Source organism: Notamacropus eugenii, chromosome X (assembly GCF_028372415.1).
Source record: "Notamacropus eugenii isolate mMacEug1 chromosome X, mMacEug1.pri_v2, whole genome shotgun sequence".
Taxonomy (NCBI): domain Eukaryota; kingdom Metazoa; phylum Chordata; class Mammalia; order Diprotodontia; family Macropodidae; genus Notamacropus; species Notamacropus eugenii.
This window is the reverse complement of record NC_092879.1, coordinates 26,600,574-26,616,252: the sequence shown is the minus strand read 5'-3', so window position 1 is coordinate 26,616,252 and position 15,679 is coordinate 26,600,574. Positions and strand designations below refer to the sequence as shown.

At 45.8% G+C, this 15,679-nt stretch overlaps 1 protein-coding gene across 1 annotated transcript; it reads right to left on the bottom strand.

Annotated features, from left to right (window-relative positions):
• Positions 1-250: 250 nt before the first annotated feature.
• Positions 251-14,166, bottom strand: LOC140515196 (G-protein coupled receptor 83-like). Its single transcript, XM_072625762.1, has 4 exons — positions 13,605-14,166; positions 11,347-11,472; positions 4,201-4,334; positions 251-1,325 (listed from the first exon to the last, which is right to left on the bottom strand). The coding sequence occupies exons 1-4, from the start codon at positions 14,001-14,003 to the stop codon at positions 638-640; spliced, it is 1,347 nt and encodes a 448-aa protein (XP_072481863.1). The 5' UTR covers positions 14,004-14,166; the 3' UTR covers positions 251-637.
• Between the last annotated feature and the right edge of the window lie 1,513 nt (positions 14,167-15,679).

The following is a 15,679-nucleotide window of genomic DNA, read 5'->3' as shown; positions in this document are numbered from 1 at the left end:
GGATTATTAGGGCTGGTCTTTGCACGGTGCTTTTGAGTTCTCAGAACACCAAATGATAGGATCTTGGACCTAGAGCAAAAAGGGGCCTTAGACATCATCTAAACTAAGCCCCTCATTTTACAGGAGGGGAAACTGAGGACCAGGGAAATAGAGTGTCTTGACCAAGGTGACAAAGGTAGTATCAGAGACTGGATTTGATCCCAACTCCTCAGGTTCCAGAGTCAGTGGTCTTTCCATGAAACTACACAAATACATTAGCAAGTTTTTATTAAACATTTCTGAAACAAATCTTCTGGAATTTCTCTGGAAAAGTTTTTCTCATTTTATAAGGTTTGGTTCTTAGACAACCGCAAAGAAGAATGTGCAAGCACCAGTGGAACTGTGGCTACAAGGTCAAGGACACTGGTAGGCAAACAATAGCAACTATGAGAAAAAGACATGAGAAGACAAAATGAACTGTCACTCTGAGTGAAGAGTGAAGAACCTATTCTAATGGGCCTGGTAACATTCCAATGACCCAGAAAAAGGAAAAGGAAAAAAAATCTGGTAAATCAGCCAAGGTTAAGAACCATGTAAGACAGGGAGAGGCTGAAATAACAGCACAAACATGCCTCTCCCACCCCAGAATGGCCTATGGCTAATCTATTTTGGCCTCAGCCTCCGATACATCCTCACTGGGTAGGGTGGCCTCCAGATCCCCCTCGACTTGAGGCACTTCTACAATGGCATGGATACCAGATGGGTCTATCTGGTCATGTGGGGGTAGACCCTCATTGGCCTCGAGCATCCCAAAACTCAACTCAGAGAAAAGGTAAGAGTCCTCTATGATAGGTGGAACAGTGGGTGAGATGGAGGGCTGCCCATCAGTTAGCATCCTCTGCCACAAAGAACGTAGAACCAAAATGAACTCACGGCGGAAACTTTTGTTAAGCCAATAGTAGATTAAGGGATTGTAGCAGGTGCTACTCATAGCAAACCAGTGGAAAATGAAATAGACAGCCTCATGGCTATAGATGACCCTGTTAGACAGCAGCACTTCATAGAAATGGAGGGGGAACCAGCAGATGGAAAAGACCACTACCACCATAACCAGCATCTTCAGAATCATCTTCCTCTTCTGTTGTTGGTTGACAGACTGCTCTGATGTCATATCTTGAACGGCATTCTGCACCCATATCTTCTTCGCCATTATTGAGTAGGTGATAAAAATGACTAGCAGAGGCAGAATGAATAGGAAAAGGAAGGTAACCAGGTCTAGGTACTTCCTGATGCCATCTGAAGAGCGGGGTAAAGTGGGAAGGCAGGACATCCTGTTGGTTTTGTTCCTGTAATACCAGACACAAAAAGAGGGGTGAAAGCAATTAGAGACATGGAGATCAGGCTGGATTTGGAGGCAGAGGACCTACTTTGAATCCCACCTCAAAATTACTCAGGCACTGCCTTTTCTATTAGCACATTCCTGGCACATCACAACAAGTGCTTGGTAATTAGTCTGGTCTTAGTAAAATGACTGTTTGAATAAATGATGTCTAAGAACCCTTGCAGCTAGGAAATAACATGATTCTGCACCAGATAACAGTAATGTCTACTTGGCTTTTCCCCCAAGAGTCATATCTAGCTATATGAAGTGGTAGAATCACAAGGGGAGATATCCCAGAATGTCTAAGTCCAACCTCAATGTCCTCCACGATATTCCCAATGAGGGGTCATTCAGCCTCTGCTTGAAGATTTCCAGTGAAGAACAACTCACTACTTCACAACAATGGACATTTCTGAGTTATTAGGAAGTTGCTGGGAGGAGCCTAAATCTGCATCTCTATGCCTTCCCCCTCTTGCTCTTAGCTCCTTAGTCTAAAGCAGAGGTGGAAACCCTGTGGCCTTGAGGCCAAATCCAAACTTCACAGAACAGATCATCTAGGATTCAGTCAAAGAGCCACACTTGAGGACCTAGAGGGCAAGAATTTGTTCTGTGAAATTTGGATTCAGTCAAAGGGCTGAACTTGAGGACCTAGAGGGCAAGGATTTGTTCTGTGAAGTCTGGATTCAGTTAAAGGGCTGCATTTTGAGAACCTAGTGGGCAACATGTGGCCTCGAGGTTAGCAGGTTCCCCACCCCTGAAGTGAAATAAAACAGGTTTATTGCCTCTTCCATATGACAGCCTTTCAAATAATTAAAGTCATTCCTAAGTGTTTTCTTCCCTAGATTATATATATATCCCCATTTCATGCAACTAATCCTTATATAGCATGCTCTCCAGTACCTTCCCCATCCCAGTCCCTTTCTTCTACATTGTTCTAACCTGGGGTCCACAAATTGTTTTTTTTTAATATTTTAATAATTTTTGTTGCTGTTCAGTCATTTCCAGCTCTTCATGACACCATTTGGGGTTTTCTTGGTAGACTGGAGTGATATGCCATTTCCTTCTCCAGTTTATTTTTCAGATGAGGAAACTGAGGCAAACAGAGTGAAGCAACTTGCTCAGGGTCACACAGTTAGTGTCTCAGGCCAGATTAGAACTCAGGTCTTCCTGACTCTAGGCCTGATACTTTATCCACTGCACCACCTACGCTGCTCATTTTGATCATTTTATTTCAATATAATTGGTTTTCCTGGTAATCCTATGCATTTTATTTTACACATTTAAAAACAGGATTCTGAGAAAGGGTTCATAAGCTTCACCCAAGAAGCAAAAGGGTTCAAGTCTGGCCTCAGACACTTCCTAGTTACATGACCCTGGGCAAGTCACTTAACCTCTATTTGCCTCAGTTTCCTCATCTGTAAAATGGGGATAATTACAATAGGACCTAACTCTAAAAGTTGTTGTGAGGATCAAATGAAATCATATTTGTAAAGTGTTTAGCACAGTGCCTGGCACATAGCTATATTCCACATTAATGAATGTTTGTTCCCTCCCTTCTTTCCTTGCTTCCTTCCTTCCTTCCTCCCTCCCTTCCTTCCTTCATTAGCTCTTTTGGCAGGCATCATCATGGTCTTCATAGGAGCACAGATTTAGAGCTAGAAGGGAATGTCTAAACCAACACTGCCATTTTACAGATCAAGAAACTGAGGTCCAGAAAGATTAAGGGCCTTGCCCAGGGTCACAAAAGTTGCAAGTGACAGAAAGAGGGATTTGAACCCAGTTCCCTTGATTCCTTATCCAGTGCTCTTCCCTCTGTACTGAACTCATAATGAGCTGCAAATTAACTAATGTTTTATGGGTATATATACCAAGTAAAGGGTACTCCACAATCAGAGGAGAGAATAATAACTAGCACATTCATACACTGTACATCTGCCTGTATTTCGGGTGACAAAACTAACAAGTTGTCTATGTCAGAAAAGCTGTCTGTGTTGCTCAGAGGTGAAACAACACACATGTGTTTGCTGATTCGAGTATGAAATGCAGAACCACAAAATGCAAATACGTTTTCATTTATTGATGGCCTAGACCAGAGTGGAACAGAAATGGAAATGGAAACCTAATTTGTGAATGGGCTAACTGGTACTCTCTGGAGGACTTCATTTCCCCATGTTGGCTCAGATGAGCACAACAGAGTGTCTAGGCTGGACCTACTTTGAAACAACCAGGAAATGTTCTCAGTGAGCCTGAGAGGAAACTCTTCTGTCCACTCAGATCAAATGAGATAATGTTTGTAATGTGCTCAGCACCCGCCTGGCACATAGTAGGCACTCTATTCCTTTGCACTTCCTTTCCCTCTTATCTTCCTCCCAAAAGGCAGTGAGGTGACTCAGTGGATAGAAAAGCAGGTCTGGAGTGGGGAAGACTTTAATTTGAATCCAGCCTCAGACACTGACTAGCTGCGAGACCCTGAGCAAGTCACTAAATCTCTGAGGAGTTAATAATAATACGTACCTCTCAGAACTGCTGTGAGGATCAAATGCTCAGCACAGTGCCTGGCACATAGTAGGTGTTAATACAAATGTTTGTTCTCTCCCCTCCCCCACCTCCTCCTTCCTACCACAGCCTGAGCCACCCATCCTAGAGGAAGACATGGGAGGCAGGGGAAGAGAGACAGGGAGGGAGACAAAAGATCCTGTTTGGAGAAAGACTCCCATTAAGTCCCTTCCTGCAGAAGTCCCCTCCCCCTCCATGATGGGACCCTCCGGGTGACTTCCCAAGTTTGAGCAGCAACCTAGGAGAGCTAGGAAGTAGCCCCAGCCCTCCCCTGGCCCACTTACACAGTATCAATCAGAGGGAATTCCTGGTAGATAGCATGTGGCACGGAGAAAAAGCTGGCTATGACCCAGATGATGACAACACAGACAGCACCCTTCATGGTAGACATCCGTGGCTTCAAAGGCTGCAGAGTTATCTGGAAAGAGGCAGGGGAGGAATATCTTCATCAGGAACCAAAGCAGACTCAGGTGCTGGAAATGGGGCATTTAGTTATTTATTTAGATAACTGATTCAATGTACATTTGCACGGAATTTGTGCTAGGCTCTTGGAGAGACACAGTTTGGATAACAATCCCTGGGAGCTTACAGTCTGGGATGGGAGCACGTTATGAACACGCATAAGTACGATCTACAACAAAGGCCAAGTGCTGTGTAACCCAAGACTTGTTACCCATGGGGAAAGCAAAGAAAACTCCATGAAGGAGGCAACACTTGAATCTGACTCTAGGCCCGGCACTCTATCCAGAAGACCCCAGCCACTTTGGGCACAAGAACCCACTCCACTTCCCAAAGCAGGCCACTGCTTGGGCTTCTCTTACTCTGGATACTGAGTCACGAGTCACTCAGGCCTGAAGAGGCCCTTGGGACTGAACAGAGGCCTGACCTTGGCCTTCATTGGGAAGAACACCTGCCCCCTCCTCTGTTACTTTACCTGAACTCATTCGCAGATGGGAAAGAAGCTTCTACCTCCCTGCATTATTCTCCCAATCCCTTTGATACTGAATCCAAAGAGCAAAGCTCCCTCCCCATCCCTTGCTGTCAACTCTCTAATCCCTAGGCACCTCAAGCCTACCTCCCACTCCAAATCTGACCATCCCTGCACCTATGCCTTCTGGGATTCCTGCTTTATCATGAACAGCCTTCCCCTCATTTGAGACCTCTTGGTTCTCTTGTTCCTTCCGTCTTCTGGCTCTGACTGAGACCTAGCTCCCTCTGGTTGACTCTGTATCCCTGGCCATCCTCTCCAGTAATGGCTATACCTCTACCAGATCACCCCCTGACTCATCAGGACCAGTGGAGATATCTGATCTCTCCTTATTTCTGTCATGACCACTTCCAGACTAACCCTCTACCCTCATCACTCAACAACCTCTCCTCCACTATCCAAATATCCAAGCCAGATGCTGGTGGTCATGATTTACCAAGCCCCAGCACATTCCCCCTTCTTTCTCAGGGAGTTCAGGGCCTACCTCATGGCCCTGAAACTTCTGCCTTCCTCCTGGGGGACGTCTACATATACGTGGATAATAGAAGTCATACTCTTGATCATTGTCATCACATGACCCTGTCAGGCCACACTCTCCCATCATTTTACATCTCTCTATGTTTTCCTCTTCCTAAACTGATCTTCCCCTTCATCATGATTTCCTCTTGGCCTCAATCTTTTCCCAGGTCATCACCTCTGCTATGTCTACTCTCTCCTTCCATCTCCCCCCCTTAGTGAGTCAGTCCAACTTTAAGCTCCCTTCTTACTTCAGACTCGTTGCCACCTTGTCCTACCACCATTCACCCCTCACCAAACACTAAACCCGGATTTCTCCTACTGTCTGCCTCTTTTCTACTCTTCACTATGGAACAAAGGGAGGATGTCACACCACAGTGCTGAGATCACTATCAATTTATGTTATCAAAACTCAAGTGGGCTCTTATTTCAGAAAGTTAAGTTTTCTCCTCCTCCCTAATCGATGCTCTAACTCGCTGACAGCAGTGATTGCTACAAATCTTTTCATCTCTCCTAACACCCCAGACGGCATCCACTCCCTCTATCCTGACTGAAAACCTGCACTCGTACTTTCCTAAGAAAATCAAGTCCCCTTTTCCTTTTCTTGCACCCTCTTCACATCATTTCCCACCAAGTTCCCCCTTCCTCCAGATTCTGATTAAGAGATGATCTCTCTCACCTCCAAGGCCAGCCCCTCTACAAGTACCCTTGATCCCACCCTCTACTATCTTGTCTACAGGGTTTCTTAAACTTTTTCCACTCATGGCCCCCTTTAGCATGTCTTAAACTGTGGGTCGCAACCCCATATGGCCGCCCACAACTTAAGAAGCACTGGACTAGTAGACTATACCCCCCCACTGTCACCCCCAACCTTTCTCTAATCTTCAGTCTCTCCCAATCTACTGATTCCTTCCCTGCTGCCTACAAATGCACCCAAGATTCCTCCAACCTCCAAAAAATTCCTTCGGTAAACCCTAGCATGCCTGCTGGCTAGTTTTCTATACTTCTCTCTCAGACAAATTCTTTGAAAAACCTGTGTATATTTGATGTTTTTGTTTGCTGTCCTCTTAACCTTTTGCAGTCTGGCTTCTGACCCCAACATGCAATTGAAACTGCTCTCTCCAGAGATACCAATGACCTTATAATTGCTGAATCCAGGGACCTTTATTCAATCTTCATCCTTCTTGACCTCTTTGCGTCATCTGACACTGTTGACCACCTGCTCTCTTCTCCTGGATATTCTTTTCTCTCTGATTCTCCATGATGCTTCCTTCCAACTCTCCTCCCACTCCTCCTACCCCTCTCCCTCCCCTTCCTCTTACCCCTCTCTCTTTTTCTGTCTCACTGTCTCTCTTCCCTCTCCCTCTCCCTCCCTTTCCACCTCTCCTCAGTCTCTTTTGCTAGCCCATCATGCAAGTCACAACCACTACCTATACATATACCTCAGGGTTCTGTCCTTGCCCCCTCCCCTTTTATCTCTCCACTCTCTCACTTGGTAATGTTAACACGGGCTTTGGCATGAATATACTAGCCTATCAGAGTTATGTAACAACTAGCCCATTGGCTGGCTATGTAATTCTGACAGGTTGATATAATCATGCCAAAGGCCATGTTAACATTAACTCCATCAGCTCCCTGGTCTCCATGTTCAGCCCTTGTATCTATCCTGAGCTTCAAGTCCCACATAGACTACTACTATTGGACATCTACAACTGAATTTTCCATAAGTACCTTAAACTCAACATGTTAAAGACAAAACTCATCATCTTGCCCCACCCCTAATTCGCCTCTCTTCCAAACCTCCCCATTTCTGGCCAGGTACAACCATCCCTAAAGTCACTCAGATTCAGAACTTTGGTGTCATCTTTGGCCACTCACTCTCACTCACCCCATATACCCAAATCACCAAATCTTTTCTACCTCCACATCATGTATATACACATACATATAATACATAATACACACGCATACATATGTGTATATATTACATGCACGTATATACACACTTGTGTATCTATATTACATATATGTAGGTATAAATATATACATGTGCATATATTATATACGCATACACATGTTTATGTTGTATGTATATGTAAGCATACATGCTGTATACATGTACACACTGTGTATGATGTGTACACATGTATATATCCATGTGTACACACATGTATATACAATACACACTTGTGTGTAGATTACATACGCATAGGTATCTATATTACATATCCATATATGTCTCTATATTATATACACTCAAGTGTGTATACATACAGATCTGTATCTCCCTTTCTCTCCACTTGTATACGTCACCTTTTCCTCTCTCACCTGGACCTCCAACCAGTTTTCCTGCCTCAAGTTTCTACCCTTTCTAATCTATCCTCCACAGAGCCACCACAGTGATTTTCATAGATTATAAGTCTGATCACATCACTAACCTTCTCAATGACTTCCAGTGGCTCCCTATTACCTCTAAGATCAAATGAAAACTCGTCTTTTTGATTTAAGCCTTTCCCAACCTAGCCTAGTCCTCTCTTTCAAGTCCTCTGTCATACTGCTCCCCTTCATTCATCCCACCAGCCCGCCATACTGGCCTACTTGCCATCCAGGGAACACAAGACACCTTTCCATGCCTTCACCCTGTGCCTGAAATGCCCCTCGCCTTACCTCAGTCTCCTGTAGTCCTTGGCTTCTTTCTGGACTCAGCTCAGGTACCACCTCTGGAAGGAGGCCCTTCCTGGACTGTCAGTTTTCTTCCCCCCAAAGTTACTTTGCATCTACTTGGCTTATGTTTCACAAATGTGTATATATATATATATATATGCATACACATACATACATGTACATATATGGATGTATATATGTGTGTATACACACACACATATACACGTCTGCCACAAAGAATGCAGGGACAATAGAATTTTGCCTTTCTATTCTTTGACTTAGTGAATTGCCCAGCACATACTAAGTGCTTAATATATGTTTGTTGATAGAATGAGGAAGAGTGAAGGTTTTGAATGTCAAGCAACAGGAAGTCACTGAGAATTTTTTAAGCAGGGGGATGACATGGCCGGATCTAAGGAAGGCTGTTCTGACTAAATCTGAGGGATGGATGGATTGGAGAGACAGCAGAGGCCCAAAGTTCTGTTAAAATGCCATCGTAACAGTTGTTCAGTCGGGTGATAATGAATGGCTATATGAGGGGATGGAACTGGGCTTATTAATTTAATTAATTTTAATGTATAGGAATGAATTATAATATAAATGCATTAAATAAATAAATTGATTTGGATTTGTCAATTAAAACTCAGAAGCTAAATGGTCCTCCCCATTCCTGGTTCACTTCCCAAGTGTTGGGAAGATTCTGGGAGAATCTGGACTCCTTGCAAACCACTGGTCAGAGACATCAGTTCATTCAGTTGGGTGGCAGGTGATAGGGATGACACCAAGGTCTCAAGGTCAATCCCATGGGTCAATTCACTTCTCTCTGTTTCCTAGTCATCAACTGCCCCCTAACCCCAAACTCTTGATCACAAGGGGGTTTGGGGAGGAGGGAAAATGAGTCAGTGCAGATCAGAACTGTGCACAATATACTGAAGGGGTGACAGCAGCATCTCTGAGACCCCAAAAAAGATGCTAGTCAGGTGCAAAGGCTTTAGAGCCAAAAGGGACCTTAAAGACCATGTAATTTGGCACAGGGAGAGCCATCAATAGGCATGGGGTAAATCTGGCTTCTGAGTTTTGAGAAATTAAAATTAATTCATTCATTTAGATTATACTTTATATAAATTAAAATTAATTCATCTAATGGATGAGCCCAATTCTGCCCCCTCATACAGCCCTTCATGAACACCTTACTAGATGACTATTACAATGGCTTTCGCCATCAAAAGGGGAAAGCCACACAAGTTGCCAGACATAGAATTTAGACATAAGGTACCATAAAGATTACCTGATCTAACCCAGTCATTTGACTGATTCAGAAACTGAGACCTGGAGGGGTCCTGTGACTTGCCCAAGGTCACACCGCTAATACAATAGCAAAGCTGGCATAACTTCACTTCAATCTTCTTCAGTTTCCTCATCTGCAAAATGGGGATAATAACAACACCTATCTCCCAGGACGTTGTGAGAATCAAACAAGATATGGTAATATTTGCAAGGAACTTTGCAAACCTTCCAGCATTATATAAATGCTAGCTACTATTCAAGGCCAGCTCCCCAAAATGTAGTGTTCTTCCTCTGACCCCTTACTGCTTCTCAGGACCCCTTATGGATGGCTCACTTCATTGGCATTTATACATGGGTATATACTTGCATGGTGGCAAAGAGAAAAGACACTCCCCAAATAAAGGTACTGACTGTGGGTACCCATTGTGAGTTAACTGCAGAAACCTTTGCCTGCTGCTTTCGGGAGGGAGGGGGGCAGGGAGGAAGCTTATTTTGACATCTGTAAGCACTAGGTTCTTATCATCCTTGTCCATGGGTGTGAAGGGAAGTCCCTAGTGCAGGGAGGAACAGAGAATGCCAGAGGACAGCCTGACAGATCATTTGACTTTTGGGGGAAACTGATCCTCCTGCCTCTCCTCAAGAGTTTGTGTGGTGCAGTAGGGAGAATACAGGTTTGGGAGTCAGAGAACCTGAGTTCAACTTCTGACTTTGCTATTCTCCTGTGTTACTATAGGCATCATTAACCCCTCTGGATCTCAGTTTCTTAATCTGTAAAATGAAAGGAATTGGACTAGATGCCCTCTAAGGTCCCTAAGTGTCCATATTTTGTCATCTGATCCTCTCCCCCTTCCTTACTCCTTCTCTTCCTTTTTACCAGTCCTGTCCCTCTCTCCTCTTCACATCTGGAAACAGCTGGTTCAGACATTTCCTATAGAATTCCAGATTTTGACACTGGAAGGAATCTATATATGAATAGCTACTAAGACATTATAACATACCTAAGAACTGTTCTCCAGCCTCTGCCAGGACATCTCCAAGGAGGAGAAACCTGCCTTCTCTCAAGGCAAGATATCCCACTTTGTGAACAGTATCTTTACAAGTTGCCCCTGTACATGCCACCCCATCCCACTCCCATTTGCCCGAGTCTGTCCTCTGGGACTGAACAGAGCCTGGCTATTTCCACACTAAATGAGAGCCCCTCATCTATGAGGGTGGCCTCCCCCAGTTGATCAATGTCCTTAAACTGCCACAGAATTGAAGTCGATGTTCCAGACAGGTCTGAGCAAGGACAGAGGAGTTATTTCTTGGAAGTCCTGTCTCTCCTAAGGCAACCCAACCTCCCACTGGCTTTTTGGCCACTTCCTCACATTTCTGACTTGCCTCGAGCATGCAGCCCGCTAAAGCTCCCAGACTACTTGTCAGAAGAGCTGCCATGTAACCAAGTCGTTCTCATTCTAGACATGAGAGTTGACTTTCTGACTCTGAGTGAAAGGCTTTCCACTGATCCCTGGCGTATTTCCTCTTCAGAGATTCAGCCCATGCTCTTGCCCGTGGGTATCTTTTTGGATCCTAACTTTGCCATTCAGCGTATCAGCTCTCCCTCCCAGCTTGATGTTGTCTGCACAGTTGATAAGCACACCCTCTACGCTTTTATCTAAATTATTGATAAAGATGTTATGTAGCAATAAAACCCTGGGGTACTCCAGTGGAGATTTCCTGCCAAGCTGACGCAGGACCCTTAATGATGACACTTTGAGTAGGAGGGGAGGGGGATTGGCTTTTCTTTAACACTTGTGACAATAACCAATGACTTTTAGCAGAGCCCCTACAGCAGCCAACAACCGTGAGCCACTGAGCAAGGCTCACTATCCCTGCTGAGGCCCCAGCTGGTGATCTGGACACCCCCTCTGAGTCTCTATCCCAGCCAAGGTACCTCATGCCCCTCCCCTAGTAGGTTCCAGGGACCCTTTGATACCTGGTGTTGATCCAAAGCAATGGCTGTCAGGGTCAGCACAGAAACGTAGATGGAGCAGTATTGGATGAAGCGACTCAAGTGGCACATCATGTAGCCAAAGATCCATGTGCTACTGATGAAACTCACCTGTGGGCAAGAGTTGAGATGCCAAGTGAAGCCCAGGAGCCCTCAATGCGCACACAATGACCAGGTCTACCCCTGGGAGTCCCAAGAGTCGATAAATAGAAAGGGGAGGGCAGCAGAGACAAGAAATAGGGGCTGAGTGTTGGGAATGGGGACTTGGTAAGGACAAAGAAAGCCAGCACATCACAAGCTTTTTTCATCTAATGACTTAAAGGAAATTCAGATTAATTCATAATGTATGTGAATCTGTGCAAATCAATTTGAAGGAGCAAGAATTTATGAATCCTTGAATAAATGACTCCCATGGATCTGATTAGATAGACTTTAGAATATTAAAATATAATAAAATAAATATATTCCACAATTTATATATATGTATATGATAAAATATATAATATATTAAAATGAAATATAAAAATAAAACCAACAGGTTTTTTATATATTATATTTATTATTATATAATTATATATATATATTATATATGTATTATATAAAATTATATGTAAATATATTATATTTATATTATAAAATATAAAAATAAAACCAATATCAAGAGGACAGAATTTGACATATTAACTATATTCCTACCTGTATGACCTTCCTCGATAAAAGCTTTTATTTATTCTATAAAATGAGAGGGCTGACTGGGTGAGACCTATAAGAAACCCTCTAGCTCAAAAGTTGATTAAAAAAAATACAGCACATCTACTGAACATCCACTTTGTAGCACCTACTGAAAGACAATAATTGGCCCCATTCTCTCAATCCCTGCTACTGATCTGTGCCTCCCAAGATGGACCATAGGGAGAATGACTAGGAAGACCCTGCAAAACTTCCTCAAAGCAAGAAGTGACTCAAAGAATACCATCAGTCTGCATATCTCTAGTTCTTTGAGATTCAAGGATTTCTTCTTAACCACTCTGTGGGGAAGTTTGCAATGAGGTTTCCTAACTTTACAAATGAGGAAACTGAGACTCTGGAAGATGAAGTGACTTGGCCATGATCACACAGATGTGTTTGGATTTCTACCTGCTAAGCAAAGAGTGAATTTCCTGTGATTTGTAGCCAAAGCAATGTCAGTTGGAGGTAAAGGACCATTTTGGAGACAGTCCCAGGAGCAAAAACCCAAAGGAGACCTTAGAATTTCCTTTCCAACAGACGTTTACAAACAGGATGACTCTGTGACTGCTTCCTTTTCTTCTACTAAAGTTCTGGGTTTGGTACATGCCTCTTTGGGGATGTGGAGGTAGGTGAAGTTGTTACTGAATCAGAGTTTGAAGAGAAATTGGAGAATGTTTTATCACAGGAAGGGAAAGGAAGGAGGAAGGGGGGAAGAGGAGAGGAAAGTGAAGGAGGGGAATGAAAGAAGGAAAGGAGGGGAGAAGAGAGGAGGGGGGTAGAAGAGAGAATAAAGGGTATGTATGGGCTAGGTGGTGCAATAGGGTGGAGAGGGCTGGAGCTGGGGTCAGGAAGACCCAAGTTCAAATCCTGCCTCAGATACTTCCTAGCTACGTGACCCTGAGCAAGTCCCTTAACCCTGCTTGCCTCAGTTTCCTCAACTGTAAAATGAGCTGGAGAAGGAAATGGAAAATCCCTCCAGTATCTCTGCCAAGAAAATTTCAAATGGGCTCATGGAGAATGAAATGACTGAAAAGCCATGCACAGACAAAATGGTGGTTGGAGCATGAGGAAGTGGGGGGAGGGGAGGGAGGCAAACCGAGGAATAGGAAGGACAGAGAAAAGAATGCTGAGGTAAAAAGGACAGAAAAAGGTGTCTAGTTGACCCCCCTCATTTGAAATGGGAGGAAACTGGGTCAGAGAGACAGACAGAAAGCGGAAGTGGGAAGGGCTTGAACCCAGCTCCCCTGACTTGAGAACCTGCCCTCCCTGCTTTCCCGCCTGAACATCTCTCAATAAATGTTGAAAGCTGAAGGAAATGTCAGGGGTCCCCCAAAGCCCCCTCCCCCACCTCCATCCAGGGCCTAAATAAAGTGGGGCGGGAAATCCCTTCAGGTCTCTAAGGCTGACATCTTCCGTGGGTCCCCCGTCCCATCCCGGGTTCCTAGCCACCATCCCACTTGTTCCCCCCTCACCCCCCAGGGCCAATACCCCCCCCCCCCCCATTCTACCCTTACCAAAGTGAAGGGTATGTTCAGGACGGTAATCAAGAGGTTGGCTACGGCTAGGTTAACGATTAAGAACCCGGTGGCCGTGTGGACCTGCTTCCGCCTCAGAACCACGCTGCAGACCACGGAGTTTCCAAAGAGGGAGATCCAAATAATGGAGAAGTAGGCGAGGATGAACAGCCCTCTCATCTTGGAGCCCATCAGCTCCGTCGGGACGGCGACGCTGGAGAAATCAGGCCTGCCCAGGAACGGGTCAAACGTCGTCGAGCGAACGTCGGGCGAAGGCGGCAAGGACGAGGGCAAGGGGAGCGCCATGCCGTCCAGCAGCCCCGTGGGCCCGGGGCTCGGGGGGCTCTTAGAGAACTCCCCGAGACCGCTTGGGGTGCTGCTCAGCAGCACCGACGCCATGGCGGTCCGGAGCGGTTCTCCTCAAGAGTGAGACGGCTGAGGACTTTCTGGCGGAGTTCCCGAACGCCGACGTCGGCGGGACTCTGAGGGGCGCCCTTTGTGACCGCGCTCTGAGCCAGCTGATTGGACGCCCGCAGCCCCGCCCCCAGACCCGCCCCCACCCCCCACCCCGCGCCGACCGGACCTGTCGGGGGCACGCCCTTCCCCCACCCCCGCCACTTGCAGGCACGCGGCGGAGCAGCCCCGCGAGCCGAAGCACAGCCGGCACTTTAGAGAAAGCGGGCCGGCCAGACGGGAGCCAATGGGGAAAGGGCCAGAGCCCCCCGGGCCCGCCCCTCCCAGTCCAGCCCCTCCCAGTCCAGCCCCTCCCGCAGACCGCCACCCAGGCCCCCCCAACACCCTTCCACCCTGTCCGGGGCTGCGGTACCCTGCCAGCTCTCCCTCCTCCACCACCTCGGTCTCTCTGTCCCTCTCTCACCTCCCATCCTCTCTGTCCCTCTGTGGTTCTTCATCTCTGTCTCTGTCTCTCTCCTCCCCCTCTCCATTTCTTTTTCCTCTCTGTCTCTGTCTCTCTCTCTGTCTCTCTGTCTCTGTCTCTGTCTGTCTCTGTCTCTCTGTCTCTGTCTCTCTCTGTCTCTCTGTCTCTGTCTCTCTCTGTCTCTCTGTCTCTGTCTCTCTCTGTCTCTCTCTCTCTCTCTGTCTCTCTCTCTCTCTCCCTATCTCTTTCTTTCCATCTCTCTCCATTTCTCTCTCCTCTCTCTCTATTCCTATCTCTCTCCTCTTTCTTCATCTCCTCTCTCTCCTTTCTCCATCTCTCTGTCTTCTCTCTTCATCTCTCTCCTCTCTCTGTCTCTCCCCTGTCTGTCTCTCCCTGTCACCCTCTCTTTTTCCATCTCTCCTCTTCTTTCTCAGTCCCACGTATTCTCCTGCTCTTTCTCCCTTCTCTCCAACTCTTTCCCCTTTCTATCCCTTTCCTGTTCTCGTATCTGTGACTATCCTTGTCTCTAGCTCTCTCTCCCTCTCCCTTCTTTTTTCCCCCTGTTCCTTTCTCTTCCAATCCCTCTTCTCTTGTCCTCCTTCTCTGTTGACCCTGTACTCTTTCCCTCTCCTCTCTGTCTCTTCCAGTACTCAAAAAAAAAAAAAAAACCCTGCACTTCATACCTAGATCAGGAGGGTGGGAGGTGGAGAAACAATGATGAGGACTGGAGGAGGCAGGGGAAAGTAAAGTGTGAGGGAGGGATCTATTAAACCTTTCAATCCTTCAATTGATTAGAGGAGAGGAAAGGAGGGGAGCGGATGGAATAGAAGAGGAGGGAGGAAAGGAGAGGAAAGAAGGAGGAAAATGGAGAAGAGGGGAGGAGGGAAGAAGAGAGAGAAAGGAAAGGAGGAAGGAAAGGAGACTCGAGTTTCTCCCAATGCCACATGGGGCTGTAAAGTCAGGGGGTCTCTTTTTGTTGTCTAGCAAACTTTCTCTAAGTTATTCAGTCCAGTGGATGTTTGGCTGCTCTGAAGCCTCCCCTGAAGGGGTTCTTCACTCCAGATTCATCCCCCAGAGGCTGCTTTGCCCATACACCACCTTTCAGAAACTTCTCTTCAGAGCCTGCCAGGCATCCTTTTGAACTTATTCAGTAATCACGGTTTCTAACTCTAACGATGTTTGAATTTGGTAAAGTCAG